This window comes from Alosa alosa, unplaced genomic scaffold (genome assembly GCF_017589495.1).
Source record: "Alosa alosa isolate M-15738 ecotype Scorff River unplaced genomic scaffold, AALO_Geno_1.1 AALO_1.0_unplaced_18, whole genome shotgun sequence".
Taxonomy (NCBI): Eukaryota; Metazoa; Chordata; class Actinopteri; order Clupeiformes; family Clupeidae; genus Alosa; species Alosa alosa.
Genome location: NW_025962299.1, coordinates 25,816 through 46,096, shown reverse-complemented (window position 1 = coordinate 46,096; position 20,281 = coordinate 25,816). Strand labels below are relative to the sequence as shown.

The 20,281-nt window shown below is 39.0% G+C and overlaps 1 protein-coding gene across 1 annotated transcript in view; it reads right to left on the bottom strand.

Moving 5' to 3' along the window:
• LOC125290171 (protein NLRC5-like) overlaps positions 1–20,281 on the bottom strand; it is a gene marked incomplete at both ends in the record, with an annotated part of 46,677 nt that overhangs the window by 12,298 nt on the left and 14,098 nt on the right. Inside the window, 6 exon segments of the mRNA XM_048237107.1 lie at positions 54–227; positions 736–909; positions 12,455–12,628; positions 12,772–12,945; positions 13,097–13,270; positions 13,693–13,866. Coding sequence (XP_048093064.1) covers positions 54–227; positions 736–909; positions 12,455–12,628; positions 12,772–12,945; positions 13,097–13,270; positions 13,693–13,866 — 1,044 coding nt within the window.

Below are 20,281 nucleotides of genomic sequence, written 5' to 3'. Positions count from 1 at the left end.
GCAGATGCATAATATTGGTTATCTTATTCCTATTTTCTGCCATAATTACTCACTCCAGTTTCTGTAATTTACACTCTGGTTTCTCCAGTAGAGCAGAGATGTGCTTCACTCCTGAGTCTCCTAGTTCATTCCCACTCAGATTTAGCTGTATCAGGTGTGAGAGGTTTGATCTCAGAGCTGAAGTCAGAGCAGCACAGCCTTCTTCTGTTACACTGCTGCTATTAAGCCTGGAGAGAGAAGAAAGAGGGGAGAGTTATGATTTATACAACACTGTACGTAATTAATCCTTTGGCGTAGTCTTTTTTTTTTTTTTTTTTATAATCATATTTATTTGATTTCATACATGTAACAGAAATTGCCTTTGGCATAGTCTTAACTGGAAAACACTGGGTTCTGTTTGCACATGTTTTGTGCACATGAACAAAGATGGAGGTACGGCAACAAGTGTAATATATTCCCAGCAAGAATTCAATGTTCAATTTACATTGTCACAATCACACTTCTTTCTGTCTGGTGAAAGACCACAGACACAATTTAAAGCCCCACAGTCTGTACTTTTTCATTACATCTTCCATACTTCGGAGCCAGCCTTTTTCTATTTTAAATTATGGTTTTGAGTACAATATTTTGACAGCAGTACTAATGACAAAGTAGCAAATACTGACAATGTATTAAACAAACACTAAAGGACCTTATTTTCCTCATGTAAAAAATGATCTCAAAAAAATTACTAACGTAAGCTTCTGCAGTCTGCAGTGTGAATCCGCCAGTATAGCACAGAACTGCTTCACTCCTGAGTCTCCTGGTTTCTTCCCACTCAGATCCAGCTCTCTCAGAAATAAGGGTTTTTTATCTTGAACTGAAGTCAGATAAGCACAGGCTTTTTCAGCACTGTCACTTTTCAGCAATCTGTAAAGGAAGAAAAGGAAGAAGTTTTCAGTGCGTTTCTCTGTGTTTTTAGCAGCCCCTGCAACATGCTAGTCCACTGTAGCCTACGCTTTGTACATAATGTTAAACATAGTTTTGGATTCAGTGGCAAGATTTCTTGATTGTACAGTGTCTGTCTCTCAGTAATGTTTTAAAATGAGAGCTTCGTCAGCTGGCAGTAGGCTACTTTGTTGGTAGTCATGAGAAGTTAAACTTGCTAACAGAACATAAATATGCTCCCCAGAAACCTTGTGAATAGTTCTGATTTTTTTTTTACTATACTAACGAGGTTGAAATATAGACTTTGCCTACAGCATCTCCTTAACAGTAATGTTAACAAAATGACAGCATTCATCTGACAAAGGAAAACGAATTCGGTCACTCAAGACTGTGCCACAGCAACCAGTGTAGGCTACAGTCCTACCCAATAGGCCTACTCGAAGCAGATAGCGTTGTCTGACGGTCGAGTGGGTTAATGCAACGATTTCCAGAACAGGTCTGCAACTTTCAGGCAGTTCTGAATTGAATCTAGGCAGGAGCAGAGCCATATAAAGCCTAGGCCTATTGTTATCATTTTTTTGCAAGGTGTTGCTCCTGGCAATACTTGTTTATAAGACGTTTGGTGATTAATTGATAGCTGTTTTTAGGACACGTTAAACGTTCTTTATAATGAGCGCATAAAACGACTATACGCACTGTTACAACTGTAGGCTACAATGATTGCAATACAAAAATATGCGCATGTTAGTTTAGTTAGTTTTGTGATGTTTTGCACTTTTGCCTCATGTGTTTTCAGGTTTGAGGGCTTTTTGGCAAGATTGACCTTGGTTAGACTCTGCATATGTTATTTCTCCGTGAGGCTATGGAAAATAAAGTCAATTTTCGACACATGTCTGTTATTAGTTCAATAACCAGTGTTGCTTGTTAAAACATGTGACTAGTGAAACTCAAATGATTTTAGAAATATTTAGCCAAAACCAAAAAGTGTTAGAGAGAGAGGCGCCCGGTGCAGCTCAGATGTCGTTTTAATTTTTTTTATTCTTTAGTAAAAGGTGCAGAACATTATTAAACTTTGAGTAACGTTTTTCGATGTTCGTTAGTCAAAAACATCGACACATCAAAACGTTAGTCAAAGTTTAATAATGTTCTGCACCTTTACTAAAGAATAAAGAAAATTAAGAAGACATCTGAGCTGCACCGGGCGTCTCTCCTAAAACAGGGGTGTCAAACATCACGCCCGCTGGGCCATGTACAGCCATATGGGGCGATGATTTTGAACGGCCCGCACATCAGTCCCTCAACAACAAGAGAAAACTTCCCTTGTGTGTGTGAGTAAAGTTAGTGAACGTTATCAAAATTAACGCGAACACATTTTGTTTGAGCAGGAGACAGAATATGCACGCAGGTACAACTAGGCTAATTGTTGTTTTTCTTTTACTAGGCTATCTATATATGGTTATCAGCACACAATGTTGGGCTAATTCACTAGTTATGGATATCACAAGTTTAAACAACGAAAACAGAAAGGATGGAGGCAGCAAAGCTAGAGGAGTTATTCCAGATGGGCAAGAACAAGGTAGGCAATTGGTGTGCTTGTCAGAACGTTAGATTACAGCTGTTTAAAGCCAGACGTCCACGCTGATGCGCTAGAACAAAACTAAAGGTAACTTTAGCTATAGGGCTGTATCAATTTGTCCAAATGAATAAGTCATCGTGAGACGTTGTTGTTGTATTATTGCATGTGGATATTGTTATGCTATGTAGGCTTGCAATGCACGGACCTAAAACCGGAAACGGACAAATATTGTACAAGCGTAGAATTTGTTTTTTTTGGGTGTGGGGTGGGTGGGTTAACGCATTCCATAGCGGCTCTCTCTCTCCTCTCTCTCTCTCTCTCTCTCTCTCACACACACACACTCACACACACAGTACATTTCTTAGCCACAGTTAATTTTAGTGGTGATATGTGTTATGGACATTGTTATGCACATTATTGACTGCAGTTTATTCTTATCAATGTCAGTCCATGAATGCATATTGATCAGTTGTTAACTAATACTGTAGGCCTAGAAGTTGCATTTGAAAAATGTTACTGTTGTAGGCTTTTTGTTTTTTATTTCACACTGTTTTAACCCTTTAGGCGCCAGAGGTTTTTTTCCGAAACGATCAATTTTGACATCTTCATTTCAAAAGGCTATATCTTAAAAGTGATAAGAGATAGAGACTTTCTGTAAATTAGAGAAATATTAAGGATGACCCAAAGTTTAAATGTTTATATCTAATTTGCATATTATGCCGTCATATGGTGGCGGCCATCTTGGATTATAGAATTTTCATGAAAAGTTGCATGTTTGAATGATAAAATGCACCACTTCTTCCCCCCAAAAATGTCCCTCACCTTCTGTATGCTATATTGCACAATACTGAAAGCTCATTTAAATAGTAAGTAGTGAACAAACTGTGTAAATCATTACTAATAAATGACAGAAACAAACCAAATGCATGTAGCGGTAGACTGGCCTTTTTGCTGTAGAGATTTTCCATTTACTACATACAGTAGGCACTCTGATTCCATGTATGGGGCACATATATATTATTCAGATGACACACAAACACAAGTAGACAAGACCTGTTTAGTTCAAAAGCTCATTTGCCAACGCAAGGCACAGATCAGGAGTGAGATGACGAGACAAGACAAGAGACAATGTTAGTATTTTTTTTTTTTTTTTGTTGTTTTTTTGTTGATGTTTTTTGTTTTTTCTTAGCTGACAAAGACACACACATCACAAGGACATGAACACACAAAAGGAACACATAGTGTATGTCCTAAATGATCAGGGAAATAGATAGCAAATCAACAGTGTAAATCATTACCAATAAATGGCTGACTTTTTTTTTATGTAGCAGGCCTTTTGCTGTAGAGATAATGACTCCCTATCCCTATCCATACAGGGCGGCATTCCCATCATCTTGTGATAGACTATGCATGACCTAATGTGTTGTGTGGGAGAGGGAGAGAGCCGCGTCACCACCTCCACCATGCGAGCAGCATGGCCAGATCTGCCTCGTGCAGTGGTGGGAGAGAATTTGGCGCAGCTTCATTACTAGGCCTACTGTCATTCTCATTGCGACTCCCCACACTGCCACGTTCCCCCTCCCCTAACTGTCCTATGAGCACCGACCTCGTCTAACATACCCAGTGGCATTAGACAAAGGCTCCACCACGCTACCCGTCGCCCAGCATTGTGGAGAGGCACACGTTCAGAAGACAGAAGCTAAGCTATGGATATTAGGCTACCGCCAGCCTCGTTAAGCCACACCACTAACACCCTGCTAACTTCCGATGAAAACTCGAACCCGTGAAACATTATTCCCACCAGTGACATTGGGCAAACGATTCAACGTTTGTGCTTGGTGTAAGCTAAACTATGGAGTAAACTCTCACTTTGTCCAGCTGCATCATTGCAAGGCAGGGACGATCTGAAGCCTCACTAAGCGAATCACCGTCATTTTCTGAAGGCAGATATTCCCCTTCAGAATCAGGGTCCGCGAATAGAAGACCCAACACTTTTTGATGCCATTAGGCGATAATCTAATGCAAATACTGCTGACGTTTACAATATCGCTCTGATAAAGTAGCTCACACGCACACTAGCTCGGTATATTGCACGCACTGATTCACTGCAGCTGTAGCTAGCGAAAGTTTTGTTTAAAGCATGACTTTTTTCGACTCAGGGATGGCGTATGACATGTCTGCCATCTAGTGGAGTGGAGTTTTATTCAGTACCGCATCTTGTCGACTAAAGTCGACTGTGGAGCCTAGAGGGTTAAAGTGGTTAGGACCATTATTTCACACCAATTTTGAATAAGCCATAGCCTACTGCAATACTGATTTCATGGTTGCACCATGCACATGTTCGCCGATTATGTGGCCCTCAGTAACCTATAAATTCAATGATGTGGCCCTCTATGAAAATGAGTTTGACACCCCTGCTCTAAAATATCTGTCCTGGCCTGGTGGCACCAGATTGTGTAAGCGACAGAAGTGGGAGAACCCTCCTTTGTCTACCAAAAGTGTTACTTTGTGCCCCACGCCCCCACTGCTTGTGAAAGAAGGGGTGGGGGAGGGGGGCTTAACGTGAAAAAGCTTAATGTCCCAAAACGGCAACAAGTCATAATGGTAGGCTACAGGAAGTGGGGGGAGGGTATGGGATGACCAGAGCCGTCTTTGCTCGCTGTGCTATTCAGAAAGCATCTTCTATTGTCTTTCCAGGCGCACACAGCTCGTTATAGCCTATCGAGTGCCTTAACAGATAGGCTCTGCTCTTGTTTGGCCTCACAGCTTAACTCAACCCTCTTGTTGCTTGCAGTTTGTTAAATAAAGCGTGCAGATTACATTATTTATTTCTGATAATTGGCGCTTTTGAAACATCTGCTTGTTAGGCTGGGCTACTGTCAATGTCCTGTACAGGTAAATGTTCAACAATTGCTGGTGTAGGCCTACAGGCTATAATCAATTAGGGACTGTTCAGGGGCTACCGGAGGAGTTTTGGGGAGCTGCTAGTCAAAAGACCTTCCCTCGCCAGCAAGAAATTTTTCTATGACCCTCCAAAGTGATTGAGAAAAACGCATGACCCTCCCGAGTCCCAACAATTTAGGCTATTGATGCCTTCTGTAGGCTACTGGGTCAATTTGGGAGCTTGCATGCTACTTAACTTCTTTCTTGAAATGCCTTGAAAAGGCTGTCGTTGCAAATTTCACAATAATCACCGGATCGAAACAAACCTGTCAACTTTTCCGGTTTATCGCTGCGTTTTAACTTTTTTCCCTCGCTGTCTTAGGGAGGCTGCAGGGCCGTCAGGGGTGCGAGGCCCTGTCTGAACTCTTGACAGATGCATGAACTTACGTGCATGAAATCATCGCGATAGCTTACTTTACACATAGCCAAGGCTACCGTCGGGTGCATTTTAATAGTAGCCTAGTCTAATAAGCTACACCAGCTTGTCTGTAAGAGGGAAATTGTATAGCCTATAACATTAGCTGAGTCACATATTTGGCCATACGGTATTTATCATAGGCTACATCACGAAACCAAATAGTGTAACAAAGGCGAACACTTTAACAGGGGAAATTAATTGGGCATGAATCATTGTGCTGAACGGTATTTGTCAATGAGCAGAAACACACACGACATTCAAACTGTTGATAAGATGTGCACTATGGAAACTGGTCTGTAGGCTAACTTGGACAAATAAATGACACTGACTCGCCATATCTTGATTTGCCGCAAACTCAGCAATGAAATCATAGGCCACTTTGCAGGAAGCATACCGTCTTTTTCAATTAATAGAAGGGAGAGCCCAGTCTCTCCTGTGACATTGAGGTGCGCAAATAGTTTTTAATAGCCTGTTCAACTTCGAAAAGCTTCTTTCACCCGATGCCAGTCACTGATCGCAATTTCCAAATTTCGGGAAGCTTCGATCAATCTTTTTAAGTTTTAAGTGCAGTAGGCCCCTATCTGCCCCCTTTGGAATTATATCTCCAGCCTATTATAAGGTCCAGTGCGTTATGTCCTGGGATTGGACGTTGCTCAAAAGAAAAAAAAAAACACTTTTTATAGACGGTTATGAGGAGCAATATGAGTCGTGTCATTCAGACTCAACCCTCTTGTTGCTTTGATATCTTTTTCGTTGTCGTTTGAACGTCGGCAAGCAGGAATGTTGGGTTGCAATTTAAGTGAAATTTCTACAGTAGGCCTACAACATGCAACATGCTTGTTAGGCTGGGCTACTGTCAATGTACTTGTACAGGTAAATGTTCAACAATTGCTGGTGTACAGGCTATAATCAATTAGCTAAATCATTTGTCTAGCTGTTTAAAAAAATCGTGCTACATTTAAACGCAAAAGGTGCTTTGATATCTTTTTTCGTTTGAACGCCGGGCAAGCAGGCATGCTCGCGGTTGCAATGAATGAGGATAATTGGTTTTATCTGGGGATTTATTTTTGCATTATTTTGAATATGACTCGCTCCAGTCCCAACAGCACGCCTACTTTTTCCACACGCATCTAAGTTCTAACACACATATCCCTCTCGCTTTCTCTCATCCCTGGCGCCAAGATGCTTTCTTAAAGGAGCTGCACCATCTTACAACAATTGCATACAGTGGGCATAAGCTTTCAAATGACCGCTTCATTCACAAGATTACGCGGCGTAAAAGCTGCGTGAAGCTTTAGTACCACTTTCAGCCACTGTGCGTCCGCTCTACCACTGTACATCGCTCTGCCTGCGGTCCCTTCTGAAAAAGCAGGATCAGGATATAATTGTTGCCGAGAGTAATCCCAGCCTACTAGATTCAATAACAAAATAAATCATGCATAATTAAACATTACCTCGATTTAGGCTACTTGGGTATGGCTTAAGGCTTGACTACGGTGGTAACGAAAATCGAATCGAAGTTTGCTGTCTACATTATTGTCAGTGTTGGGGTTAACGCAACACTAAATCAAAACAGTGGTGTGATAATTGAGCCAGTAGAGAAATAACTGTTCAGAATTAATCTGTAGCCTTGGGTAGGCTTCTGCAGAAAACAATGTTGTTGCCGATTTTAATACTATCTGGCGGCGTTTTTAACAGGCTACGCCAATAGACAACTATGACCCACGTTTTTTGTTTCGTAAATTAATTTGCCCTACTTCTTGACTGCAATGTAGTCAACTGACTGCTTGACATGTCATTTTTATTTTTCTGTACAATAAACAAATACATCTGCTTTATACCGCAGAATTACATTCATATTTGGAACTTACATAGTCAATGCATCGTTCCACTACGTTAGTGTTTCCCAAAACCATAGTAGCAAATGAACGTTCGCAACCACTATCGTAAAAAGTTGTGTAGTTACAACTACACCTCGACCTGTGGTAGAATGCTAGAAGCATAGTTCCAGGGATCTTCATGTCAAAGACGTCACTGGCGCAGTTATTTGTTTGCAAATTAATAATTATAAATATATTTAGGTTTCTAATTGATATTTACACTTCTAACCACCATACATCCATATTTTAAAATGCCCAAGGCAGAAAATACATAAATGAAAAGTCAATTTGCAGCCATGTGCACGTAAGTAAAAGTCACACACTTGCAGATAATAATAAGGTGGTGCGACTTTTGACGAGTCAGCTGAGAATATGTAGCCTTTGATTTTTCATGGGGGGGGTCCTTGTTAGTTTACGCAAAACCAAGCCAAGAAGGCTGATTCTGATTTTGATAATATGATCTGCACAAAAGATAAACTTTAGGTAAACAACGATGTCAATATTGTCAACGCGTCTTAACCCAGATTCAACTCTTGGACAGGGGACTGGTAACTGCTGTGCAACGGCGGCTGTCATCTGCCGGCCTTAACGCAATGGGCCACAGAAGTATGTGCAGGTGCCCGCTTCCGCGCTACTAAACGTCATTAACCACCTTAGTCCAGACTACTGAAGTTTGGAAACTATCATGGTCCAAACTTACAGTACTATGTAAGTACGACAGTTTTGGGAAACAGTCGTAACTTACATGTTGGTTAGTTGAACGATGCATCCTGTTAGTAAAAAGCTAACCTCCGTAGTTGTACGGGAAACGCCCCCCCAGATCAGCTTGTAGGCCATTAGCAATCTGTTTATTTTATTTTATGAAGCCTACACAGTATATCACATGCCACATTCTCACTTTCAATAGACAGATGCAATAGCCATTGGTCAAGTATTGAGTATAAAGCAATTAAGATAGTACCCTATACAAAAAGTACTTTATACTATCATAAAACATTTGTTAAAACGAATAGCATTTTGCAACTTGACAAAACACTGGATTAAATATCGTAGGCACAGGAGAAAACTTGGGAGATCACATGCCAGTTGCCTCTCCCTTCAGTATGACTTGTTCGGCTGTGAGCTTGTTTAAGCCAAAAAAAAAAAAAAAAAAAAAAACTATTGCAGATATCAATGCGTCTTTGTTCATGGGTTTGGCCTCACAGCAGAGGCTTAGACAACTATGACCCACGTTTTGGTTTCATAATTTGCACTACTTATTGACTGCAATGTAGTCAATTGACTGCTTGACAGGTTATTTTATTTTTCTGTACAATACACAAATACATCTGCTTTATGCCGCAGAATTATGCACTTGGATAGCCTATAGAACGGGCACATTTTGGAGAGAATGCATGCGCAAGAATCTGTAGGCTATTTGTGGCTGGTTACCAGCAAACAATGTTTAATGCATTAACTCAAGGCGTCAAACATTTTCTAAACAATACAAACAGAAAGGATGCAGCAGGCAGCAAATGTAGAAGAGTCATTTCCAGTGGAAGAACAAAATGCTGAATGAAGCCCAAATTTATGAAGGCATATCTGGCAAGTTGTTATTTTTTTGAAGACGTAAATGGTTGGGCTATAGGCCTAGTTTGCAAGAAGGAGACATAAAGCGTGAGCATGCCACACTATCCACAGCTGTGGTAGCGGGGTAGGAGGATTACTGTTAAGCGCAGGATTTATATAAAATTCTTCAACAGAAGGCCTGCCTCGAATGCAGGCTTGTGGTTTGGCGCAGCCTACAGTAAGTAGGTCTAGTGAGTTAGGAGTCCTCTAGACTTCTTTTCAGCTATCTCAGAGGTGGAAAGTTGGACGTTCGCTGGGGGGCAGGGCCGGGTTAACAATTCATAGACCCTTGGGAACAAATGTCTGATGGCCCCCCGCCCCCAGCCAACGTGAATCGGGCGGTCAGTTAATAGGCCTATCGTGGAAGATTTGTATTGCCATTTAAGGCACGAAGCGATCTGTGAGGCCAAGCCTCACCAAGTAGCCCGTTTGTTTACAACTAACATTACATTTAATTAAACTGCTTATAGGCTATGCGAAATAGTTTCAACATTTTGAATATCAGTGTCAGGTGAATTAGGAAATTAACCTGACCCTAGCCAGATGAATGTCGTTCAGCTTTAGCTCGCTCGGGTAGCTTCACTCACATCCATCTGGGACCTCTTCCATTGAGAGTGATTTCTCCAACCAACTTTATGGTTTAGCCAATCAGGACGCAGGGCGGGAGTTTCATAGATGTGACATAGCGCAGAAGCTGACTGTGAGTCTGTTATTAGCGCCACGGGTTGGCTTCGATGTGAGTGGTTGAAGTAGCACGTCAATAGATGACGGACAAGTGGCTTATTCAATCATATGCAAGCATTTTTGATTAGGCCCAGCCTTCTGAAGCAACACTTCAATGGATCGGTTCCAGATGGATGAGTGGAGCTAGGCGAGCGTAAATTCATCTGGCTATTGCCAGGTTATTAGGAAATGCCTTATGGCTGAAAGCTGCTTGGGATCCCCCCTGTCAAGCAATAACCATACAAAAAGTTAAAAACAGATGACATGATGCGCATCACTGACATAATGCGCAAATAATATAGCCTAGATATTCCAATATATTCGAATACATGTGTTTATTTTAGAGGATATTCAAACGTCATTTTTAGCAATTTTGACAGCCCTAGTCCACTGTAGGCTACGCCAATCGTCTATTAACACCTTCCACTAACCCCGGTGAGTGGGGGTCGCTATAATGCGTGTGAAATAGCACCATTGAGTAGCCTATGCGAAATAGCCTTAAAATCGTTCCGGTGTTGTGTGCCTTCTGGTTTCTCCACCTACTGGTTTCCTTTATGCTGCGTGCATGCGCTGCAGCAGTTGTCAGACATTCACAAACAAGTTGTTTTAGGCGGTTTGAAGTCGCCATTTCATACGCCATGAGCGCGGGCTACATTACAGCCACTCGGACAAAAGACATGCAAAAAATATATGTTTTGAAAACTAGCATTAAACTGGATTCGATCCCGCAAAAGCAACACACGCGTGACTCTCTCCATCCTGATTCCCTACTCTTTGAGCCAACTAATATGTTACGATGAATCAATTAACTATTGTAGGCTACCATTAATTAATAATGTAGGCAACACCCAGGTAACATGTTGTCCAGGCTATCTGAAACAAGGGTTGCCTCTCATCTACAACAACTGGTTATGTTGGGCTGCTACAGTCGTCAGTGCACTGTGCACAGTAGGCCTATGCTACTCTTTGTGGTTGATCAACTAAAAATAAAAGATGTATTTGGTGATGAGGTACCAGTGTTTAGCTGTGTCACAAAACAATAAGCTTTGTCAGGTCTAGTAGACCTAAATTCTGAGAAATTAAATGGTACGAGAAACGATCTACATAGCGCACCAGACCGCGATGTCTTCAAGGGTTGAATGAAGGGAGTTTGCAAAATGAGTGTATTTTTCAAGTCAATAAACATTCTTAATTTTTGAATGTCTTTGTCAGGGAACATCTGACTTTTAAAACCATAGGCCTGGTAGTCGCCAGACAAGGAGTTATAAGATAAAGGCAATACCATTTGTGTCACCTAATGCAGTTCAGTGAATTAGCAAGATACCATCAGAAGGCAACAATCATAAAGCACAGTCTTGGCCTCCCCCCCCTTCGATAAAGCTCTCTGTTATAGACGTTCTATGAGGTACCGTGTTTAGCTGTGTCACAAAACAATAAGCTTTGTCAGACTACTTTTAAAATGATATTCAGGGCTATATACATTTTAAACATTCGGGCTGAAGACCGACAAAGCCTTGCGTTAATTCTTCAGGTGGGAAGTGTCAGGAATTTTCATACACGAGAGACGCTCTCATTGGTGGTTAGTATATGAAGTAGGGGAATTGACAGCAACATATCCAATCACATTATGAGATGCTGAATTTAACATAAACTGCGATGTTTGATTTTAAATTAATGTAAATTTAGCCGGACTGTAAGCTGTCATACGTGGTGCTCGATGTTTTCAGTGGGTGCCCTGAGAGACGGAGAATCCACGGTATCGGCGCCTATGACAAGCGTATCTCTCGCGGTTGCATCCATTACAAACAAACATGCGATGTGAACGTCTGGGATTGGGAAGAGCACTAAATGCTCTACTGAATAAGCACGAAGTCAAACCTTTAAATGAAAAACACTCTTTAATAATCAAAAAAATAAACCACTAATGAAGTAAACTTGTGACCATCAAAAATCGTTTATCGCCTGTAACTCCGTGATAACAGGACGTAATTCCTGAAGGAACCCGTCCAAACTTAACTGGGACCCACTGTATGTTAAGGTTTTAGGTGTGTTCTCGCAATGTTTGTAGCTACATATACGTTTCTGTAAGTCATATGTTCATAAGATAATCATAAGCTATATTCTAGCTTACACTAGAATAGCATAGCGTTAAACTACCTATCAACTTATCTATTAAAGTAACTATAAGTTTGATGGAAATCTTTAGCCTTGCAGTGAATCTGCAGACAGTTTCAGATTCATAACTGACCTCTTCTCATTTACAATGATTTATATGCAGTTATTAAAACACAAAATTAACAACCCAAAAATGTGTCCTGAACACAGACAAAAAATACAATTAAAATTGTATTGTATACAATTAAAATTAAATTTTCTCACCTCAGTGTATTCAGTTTACATGTTGGATCCTCCTTTAAGTTGGTGAGCAGCTCAACTCCTGATTCTCCAGGGTCGTTTCCTCTCAGATCCAGCTCTATCAGGTGTGATAGCTCTGATTTAAGAGCTGAGGCCAGATCACTGTATCCTTGTCCTGTTATACTACAGTCTGAAAGGCTGGTGAGCAAGGAAAACAGTCATTGCTGTAGCCAAAAATGATCAACTTAAGGCACTCTAAAATGTGTAACTACTATAATAAAAAATGACAATCTTAATGACTCATTCATGTTAGAAATTGTATTGTGCTCCACAGTACTTACAGCAGTTTCTGTAGTTTACAGTCTGTATTCCCAAGTAGAGTAGAGATGTGCTTCACTCCTGAGTCTCCTAGTTTATTCCCACTTAGATCCAGCTCTGTCAGGTGTGTGAGGTTTGATTCGAGATCTGAGGTCAGAGCAGCACAGCCTTCTTCTGTTATGCTGCTGTTATGAAGCCTGTGGAGAGAGAGAGAGAGAGAGAGATTTAATTTAATCAGCTGAACACTTCAGATGCATTGCCATCAGATACATTAAAACATATACTTGGAATTTGAGTAAACATGTCAGTCAACTGAAATACCGGTCTACATACTGCATATTAACTCACCTCAATATCTCCATCTTGCAGTGAGGACTCTTTAGTCCCGCAAACAGTTGCTTTATTCCAGAGTCTCCAAGTGTATTGTGACTCAGGTCCAGATGGTTGAGAATAGAAGATACTGAGCTGAGAACCGTGGCTAGAACTGAACAGTTTCGCTCAGATAGATTACAATTATGTAGCCTAAAAGGGAAATAGCAAGTTAGATGAGCTCAAAACAAATGTACTTGTAATACTTAAGTCACAGGAACTTTTATCCCATTTCTTCTTTGAAAGCAAGTGTTAGTTGTTCTTAATTAGCATAGATAAACACCTCATCAATCCCCATAAAAAGGCTTCAGGTTAAGAAAACTAAACAAAAATCTAATGAAGATGGGAGCACTGGACTCCAAACAAACAAATCACTACTGAAATTAGTACTCTCAGGGCTCCAGGGTGCAAACACATGCAACCAAAAATCTGTCTTCTATTGCAACTACACATTTCATTGGTCACACTGGTGTGCCTGAAATGTATATGGTCTAACTCTATGTATTTAGCACCATTGTTGACTGAGGTGCGAACATCAAGTTTCCCTAAAAATCAAAGTAAATCAAAACACTAACTTAAGTGTCTTCACTTTGCAGTGTGAATCCTGCAGTAGAGAGGAGAGCTGCTTCACTCCTGAGTCTCCTGATATTTTCTCACTCAGATCCAGCTCTGTCAGGAGTAAGGGGTTTGTGCCTACTACTGAAGTCAGATAAGCACAGGCTTCCTCTGCAGCATCACTCTTCAACAACCTGTTAAAAATGTATTTATGGGTTTTAAAATTGTGTTGAACCATTCTCAGGGGTGGGTAGAGTACTGAAAATCTATACTCAAGTAAAAGTACAATTACTCCCTTCAAAAATTACTTGAGTAAAAGTAAATATTCCCTATCTAAGAAATCTACTCAAGTAACAAGTTGCTTTTCTTTACAAGCACTTGTATATTTTTGATGGCCCTTTAAAGGGATACAAAAGTATTGCTTTTCTTCTCCTCTGTAATCATATAGGCAACCATATTTTAACAGCCCAATTCAAATATATTTCATTTAATATACTTTAATATTATTTGATACACTTCTGTAGGCTATCTTGTCATATCAGAAAAAGCAGGTTTCTATGTATTTTAGATCAGTCACTTCCAATCCATTACCAGCTGATTGCTTTGCATTGCTAGCAGTGATGCCGGTAACGCGTTACTCTATTCTGACCACTTTTTTGGTAACGAGTAATCTAACACGCTTCTATTTCCAAAACAGTAATCAGATTAAAGTTACTTATCCAAGTCACTGTGTGTTACTATTTTTGTCATTTTCCTTAGTAAAAAGATATATTTTTTGCTTTCTTCTTGCCTGGGATTAACGTCATGTATGCTCACATTTTCAGCATGAGGACAACTCACGTGTAATGCCACGCAGCGACACAAACGTAAACAACAATGGAGGGAGGAGAGGGATGTGCGTTTTAGTATTATTTTGAGTTTGTGTCAGCTAAACATGACAACATTGAAGTACACTGTACACTCTCTGCTGGTGGCAAAGTGCTGTTTAGCTAGACATCCCAAGTCTCCCGGAAGTTCTGTGAGTTTCCATATAGATAGCGGCTCCCTGACACCCGCAAATTTGATAAAATCTCCTGGAATCTAGAGCAAGAGCGCGCAGACTTCAAATCGTGTGTGCATCTGAGTGTAGCACGCACACGAGGGTGAGAGGGAGGGGTGGTGCGTGAAGTGCATCCATGACAGAGAGCACCCTGGCCTGTTTCACATGTAACAGTGACTTTAGCATTGCCCATGGTGGGTTAAATGATTGCAAAAGACTTGTTGAGGTGATTTTAACAAGTGTCATTTCATTTGCATATTATTCAGGCCTATACTAGATGGCTAGTTGCCAAGGCTACATGAAAAGCCCAAACTACCAAAATCTATATATTTTATTATCACAATTTCCATCTATAGGCCTTCCTTATTTGGTGTACTGACTAGACATTATTGAACAAACATCTGTATTTCAGTATCTAAGTAGGCTAAAGGGATACCTCCCTGAAATGACTTTTTTCAAGTTGGGATGTCTGCTATATATGGTTGACATTACTGTGAAAATGCACTTCCAATAAAGTAAGTATTGGCAAAACCGGTTGTCATTTTTATGTTGAGGTCGTGGGGACTACTACAGATTACTTTTTCAAGGTAACTGTGGCAACACTGATTGCTAGAAGTCTGGTTATAACTTCACCATACGGACAATGTAACCTAAAAACAATGGCTATATACCTACTGTATATACCTACTGTATATCTAGGCTACATATAGCCTAGGCATGTCCACTTGGATAGAACGACAGAGTAGGCAAGGCTATATTTTTTCTCATCCGACCATCTCTGTCATGTCCTGCACTGACAACATTGAGGCTACATTTACGAATGCTAGGTTTTTCTAACTTGTGTGCTCGAATTTCAAGTGCTTTGCTTGTGAATGAAGTTGTAGCCCTACTTTATTTGTCCAATGTGATTGTTGAACGATGCTGGCCAGAAATGAATAGGTGAACGTTTCTGTGTCATGTCATAGGCTACTTCTAGTCTCGTTGCTACTCTGGCAGTCTCACCAGAAGATGCGGCAGCTGGCAGGGCGTCATTGCCTTAACTGAGCTGTTACATATATAGAACATCTACTTCCGTAGGCTACAACATGGTCTGATTTTACATAGGCCAGTCATTACATTTTATAATCTCAGGGCAACAAAACAAAGCATTTTCAGTGTTGGGAAGGATACTTTCAAAATGTATTTTGTTACAGAATACAGAATACATGCCCAAAAATTTAATTTGTAACATATTCCATTACTGAATCTGAATACTTGGATTACTTCCGCATTGAATTGCATTTTATAAGTGTAGGAATGCGGCCATCAAATCCTGCTTACTAAAAAGGCCTATGGTGTGTTGTTCTGTTCCAAATGGCTGAATGTGTTAGGCCCACAAAGAAGAATGTAAAATCAACTAAGCTACCTGATATATAATAAAATAGCAAGGCGACCAGTAAAACTACAGCAGACGACTACCCCAGGCTAATTAAAAAAAAAAAAAAAAAAACTTAGGTGTAGGCCTAGCCAGAAATTATAAAGATGTGCCTGTGAGATTTTAGGTTGCATCAACCCAATAAAAGTGAGGGCCACATATGACAGGTGGGACGCAAATGACCTGGAAATGTAAACACTACACTGTATAGCCTATCGGTGCTCTCAAAATTAACGTGATCGCGTAATGACAATCAAAAACTGCACGTTAAAATATGCTACCCGCAAGAATAATTCCTTCAGAGGCTGCACCATAATTCATTCTAACATAAAACTTAAATGTAGATCTAATTAGAAAAAAAGAGCCATAAAGCTATTTTAAGTCAGAATGAAAAACTCAGAATGCAGTGCCTATTTTAGAGATTTTTTTTTATTGTAGGTCTAAATCAACACGTGAACTAGGCTTTGTTTATTGATTAGCAAACTGTGTAACCCGATTGGCGAAGTAAGCTATTAATACTTGGGAAAATATCCTTTGAACAGACATCAAGAACCACGATCAGTGAGGAACAGGAGTTACCTGCACTTACTTTACTCCTAATTTGCTGTGCAAACAGTCATTTTAGGGTCTCCGATGGCACGTCCATAATGCATGCTGGCTGCGTTTTGACGGGTGTAGGCCTACTGTGAGGCTAGTGCAAGATGGTGGGACTTGGATTTTAAAACATGGAAACAATTTCATCATAGAATGCTTTCAAGGGCTTCTGGGAAATGCATGGAGTTGCCTTAATTGCATTGCATGTAAATGCAATGGATTATTACAGTGCATGAAAATCCACTGTACTGTTCTTCCTAGGCTTCTTATTCTTATGCTTCTTCTTATTATTATTACAGTGCATGAAAATGCACTGTACTTGTTTTTTCCAAGGCATTTTATTATTACAGTGCATGAAAATGCACTGTACTGTTCTTCCTAGGCTTCTTCTTCTTAGTACAGTGCATGAAAATGCACTGTACTGTTCTTCCTAGGCTTCTTATTACAGTGCATGAAAATGCACTGTACTGTTATTCCAAGGCATTTTATTACAGTGTGCATGAAAATGCACTGTACTGTTATTCCTAGGCATTTTCTTCTTCTTCTTCTTCTTCTTATTCTTCTTCTTCGCGCCCAGTTAATGCAGCTTAAACCATTTAACATTAAAACTTCATTCAAACTATGTTTGAGGGTCTTACTTAGGACATGTGGGCTTTGTATTTTTCATCTTTGTAACTTTTTTTATACTTTTTAAACTATTAATTAAAAACTAATCAAAATTTCCCCATTGACTTAACATTATGATTATGACATCCTGTCTGACCGTTAAGCAATTTAGAATCCCTATGGCGGGTGTTCAGGCCACCTGGATCAACTGCCAGTCTCAGGCTTTAAGCATACAAACTGGCCCTATTAAGACTACATCCCTGTTCAACTGCTTCCTCTGCCAAAATCTGTTTCAAAATAAAAGTCCTCACTATAATATTTCACTGTTAAACAATTTAACCCTTTAAACTACTGAACTTTTTTAACTGTTCAGCCATTGTAACTGATACTTGTCATCAACTATGACTCCTACCCACTGTAGCTAGTTAGCATGGTTAACATAGTTAGCATAACTGCTAAAAATAATTAGCTAAGTAACATGGTTAGCATAGTTTAAGCATGCTTTGGTTAGCATTTTTAGCAAAACTGCTAAAAATGATTAGCTAAATTAGCTAAGTAACATGGTTAGCATGGTTAGTATGCTAGCATGCTTGAGTTAGCATAGTTAGCATAACTTTTAAAAATGATTAGCTAGGTTAGCTAAGTAACATGGTTAACATGGTTAACATGTTAGCATGCTAGTTAGAATAGTTAGCATACCTACTAAAAACGATTAGCTAAGTTAGCTAAGTCACATGGTTAACATAGTCTTCAAGTTAGCATAACTACTAAAAATGAAAACATTAGCTAAGTTAACTAAGTAAATGCTTGGTTAACATTATTATCTTTGATAACGTAGTTAGCATAACTGCTAGCAAACATTAGAGCCATTCCAACTGTCAGTTATCATCAATTATCTACCTAAATAATTTAACCATTTTAAATTATCCACCTATTTAACCTGTTCAATCATTCCAACTATATTAAACCCTTATCTAACAAACAAATCATTTAACTATATAAACTATCCACCTATTTAACTATTCAGTCATTCCAACTATATTAAACCTCATCTACCTAGCAAATAATTTAACATTTTAAACTATCCACCTATTTAACTGTTCAGTCATTTCCAATATATTAAACCTCATCTACCTAGTTCAGTCATTCCAACTATATTAAACATCATCTACCTAGTTCAGTCATTCCAACTATATTAAACCTCATCTACCTAGCAAATAATTTAATGTTTTAAACTATCCACCTATTTAACTGTTCAGTCATTCCAACTATATTAAACCTCATCTACCTAGTTCAGTCATTCCAACTATATTAAATCTCATTATGTTGGTTGCCAATTAGCACATCATCTGTTTTTAAAATATATTTCACACCATATGTTTTGCATTTTCATGCACTGGTAATTCCTGGATTCGCGTTTTTCTAGTTACAGTGCATGAAAATGCACTCTACTGTTATTCCAAGGCATATTACAGTGCATGAAAATGCACTGTACTGTTATTCCTAGGCATTTTCTTCTTCTTCTTCTTCTTCTTATTCTTCTTCTTCTAACGCAGTTAATGCAGCTTAAACCATTTAACATTAAAACTTCATTCAAACTATGTTGCGTGGGTCTTACTTAGGACATGTGGGCTTTGTATTTTTCATCTTTGTAACTTTTATACTTTTTAAACTATTAATTAAAACTAATCAAAATTTCCCCATTGACTTAACATTATGATTATGACATCACAATAATGAGCCGTTAAGCAATTAGAATCTATGGCAGGTGTTCAGGCCACCTGGATCAACTGCCAGTCTCAGGCTTTAAGCATACAAACTGGCCCTATTAAGACTACACATCCTGTTCAACTGCTTCCTCTGCCAAAATCTGTTTCAAAATAAAAGTCCTCACTATAATATTTCACTGTTAAACAATTTAACCCTTTAAACTACTGAACTTTTTAACTGTTCAGCCATTGTAACTGATACTTGTCATCAACTATGACTCCTACCCACTGTATTTGTTAGCATGGTTAACATAGTTAAGATAACTGCTAAAAAATAATTAGCTAAGTAACATGGTTAGCATAGTTAACATGCTAGTTAGCATTTTTAGCAAAACTGCTAAAAATGATTAGCTAAGTTAGGCTAAGTAACATGGTTAGCATAGTTAAGTATGCTAGCATGCTAGTTAGCATAGTTAGCATAACTTTTAAAAATGATTAGCTAGGTTAGCTAAATGCATGGTTAACATAGTTAACATGTTAGCATGCTAGTTAGAATAGTTAGCATACCTACTAAAACAAGTTTAAGTCACATGGTTAACATAGTGCTAGTTAGCATAACTACTAAAAAATGAAAACATTAGCTAAGTTAACTAAGTTAAGTAACTTGGTTAACATTATTATCTTTGATAACATAGTTAGCATAACTGCTAGCAAACATTAGAGCCATTCCAACTGTCAGTTATCATCAATTATCTACCTAAATAATTTAACCATTTAAATTATCCACCTATTTAACCGCTCAATCATTCCAACTATATTAAACCTTATCTAACAAGCAAATCATTTAACTATATAAACTATCCACCTATTTAACTATTCAGTCATTCAACTATATTAAACCTCATCTACCTAGCAAATAATTTAACATTTTAAACTATCCACCTATTTAACTGTTCAGTCATTCCAACTATATTAAACCTCATCTACCTAGTTCAGTCATTCCAACTATATTAAACATCATCTACCTAGTTCAGTCATTCCAACTATATTAAACCTCATCTACCTAGCAAATAATTTAATGTTTTAAACTATCCACCTATTTAACTGTTCAAATATTCCAACTATATTAAACCTCATCTACCTAGTTCAGTCATTCCAACTATATTAAATCTCATTATGTTGGTTGCCAATTAGCACATCATCTGTTTTAAAAAATATATTTCACACCATATGTTTTGCATTTTCAT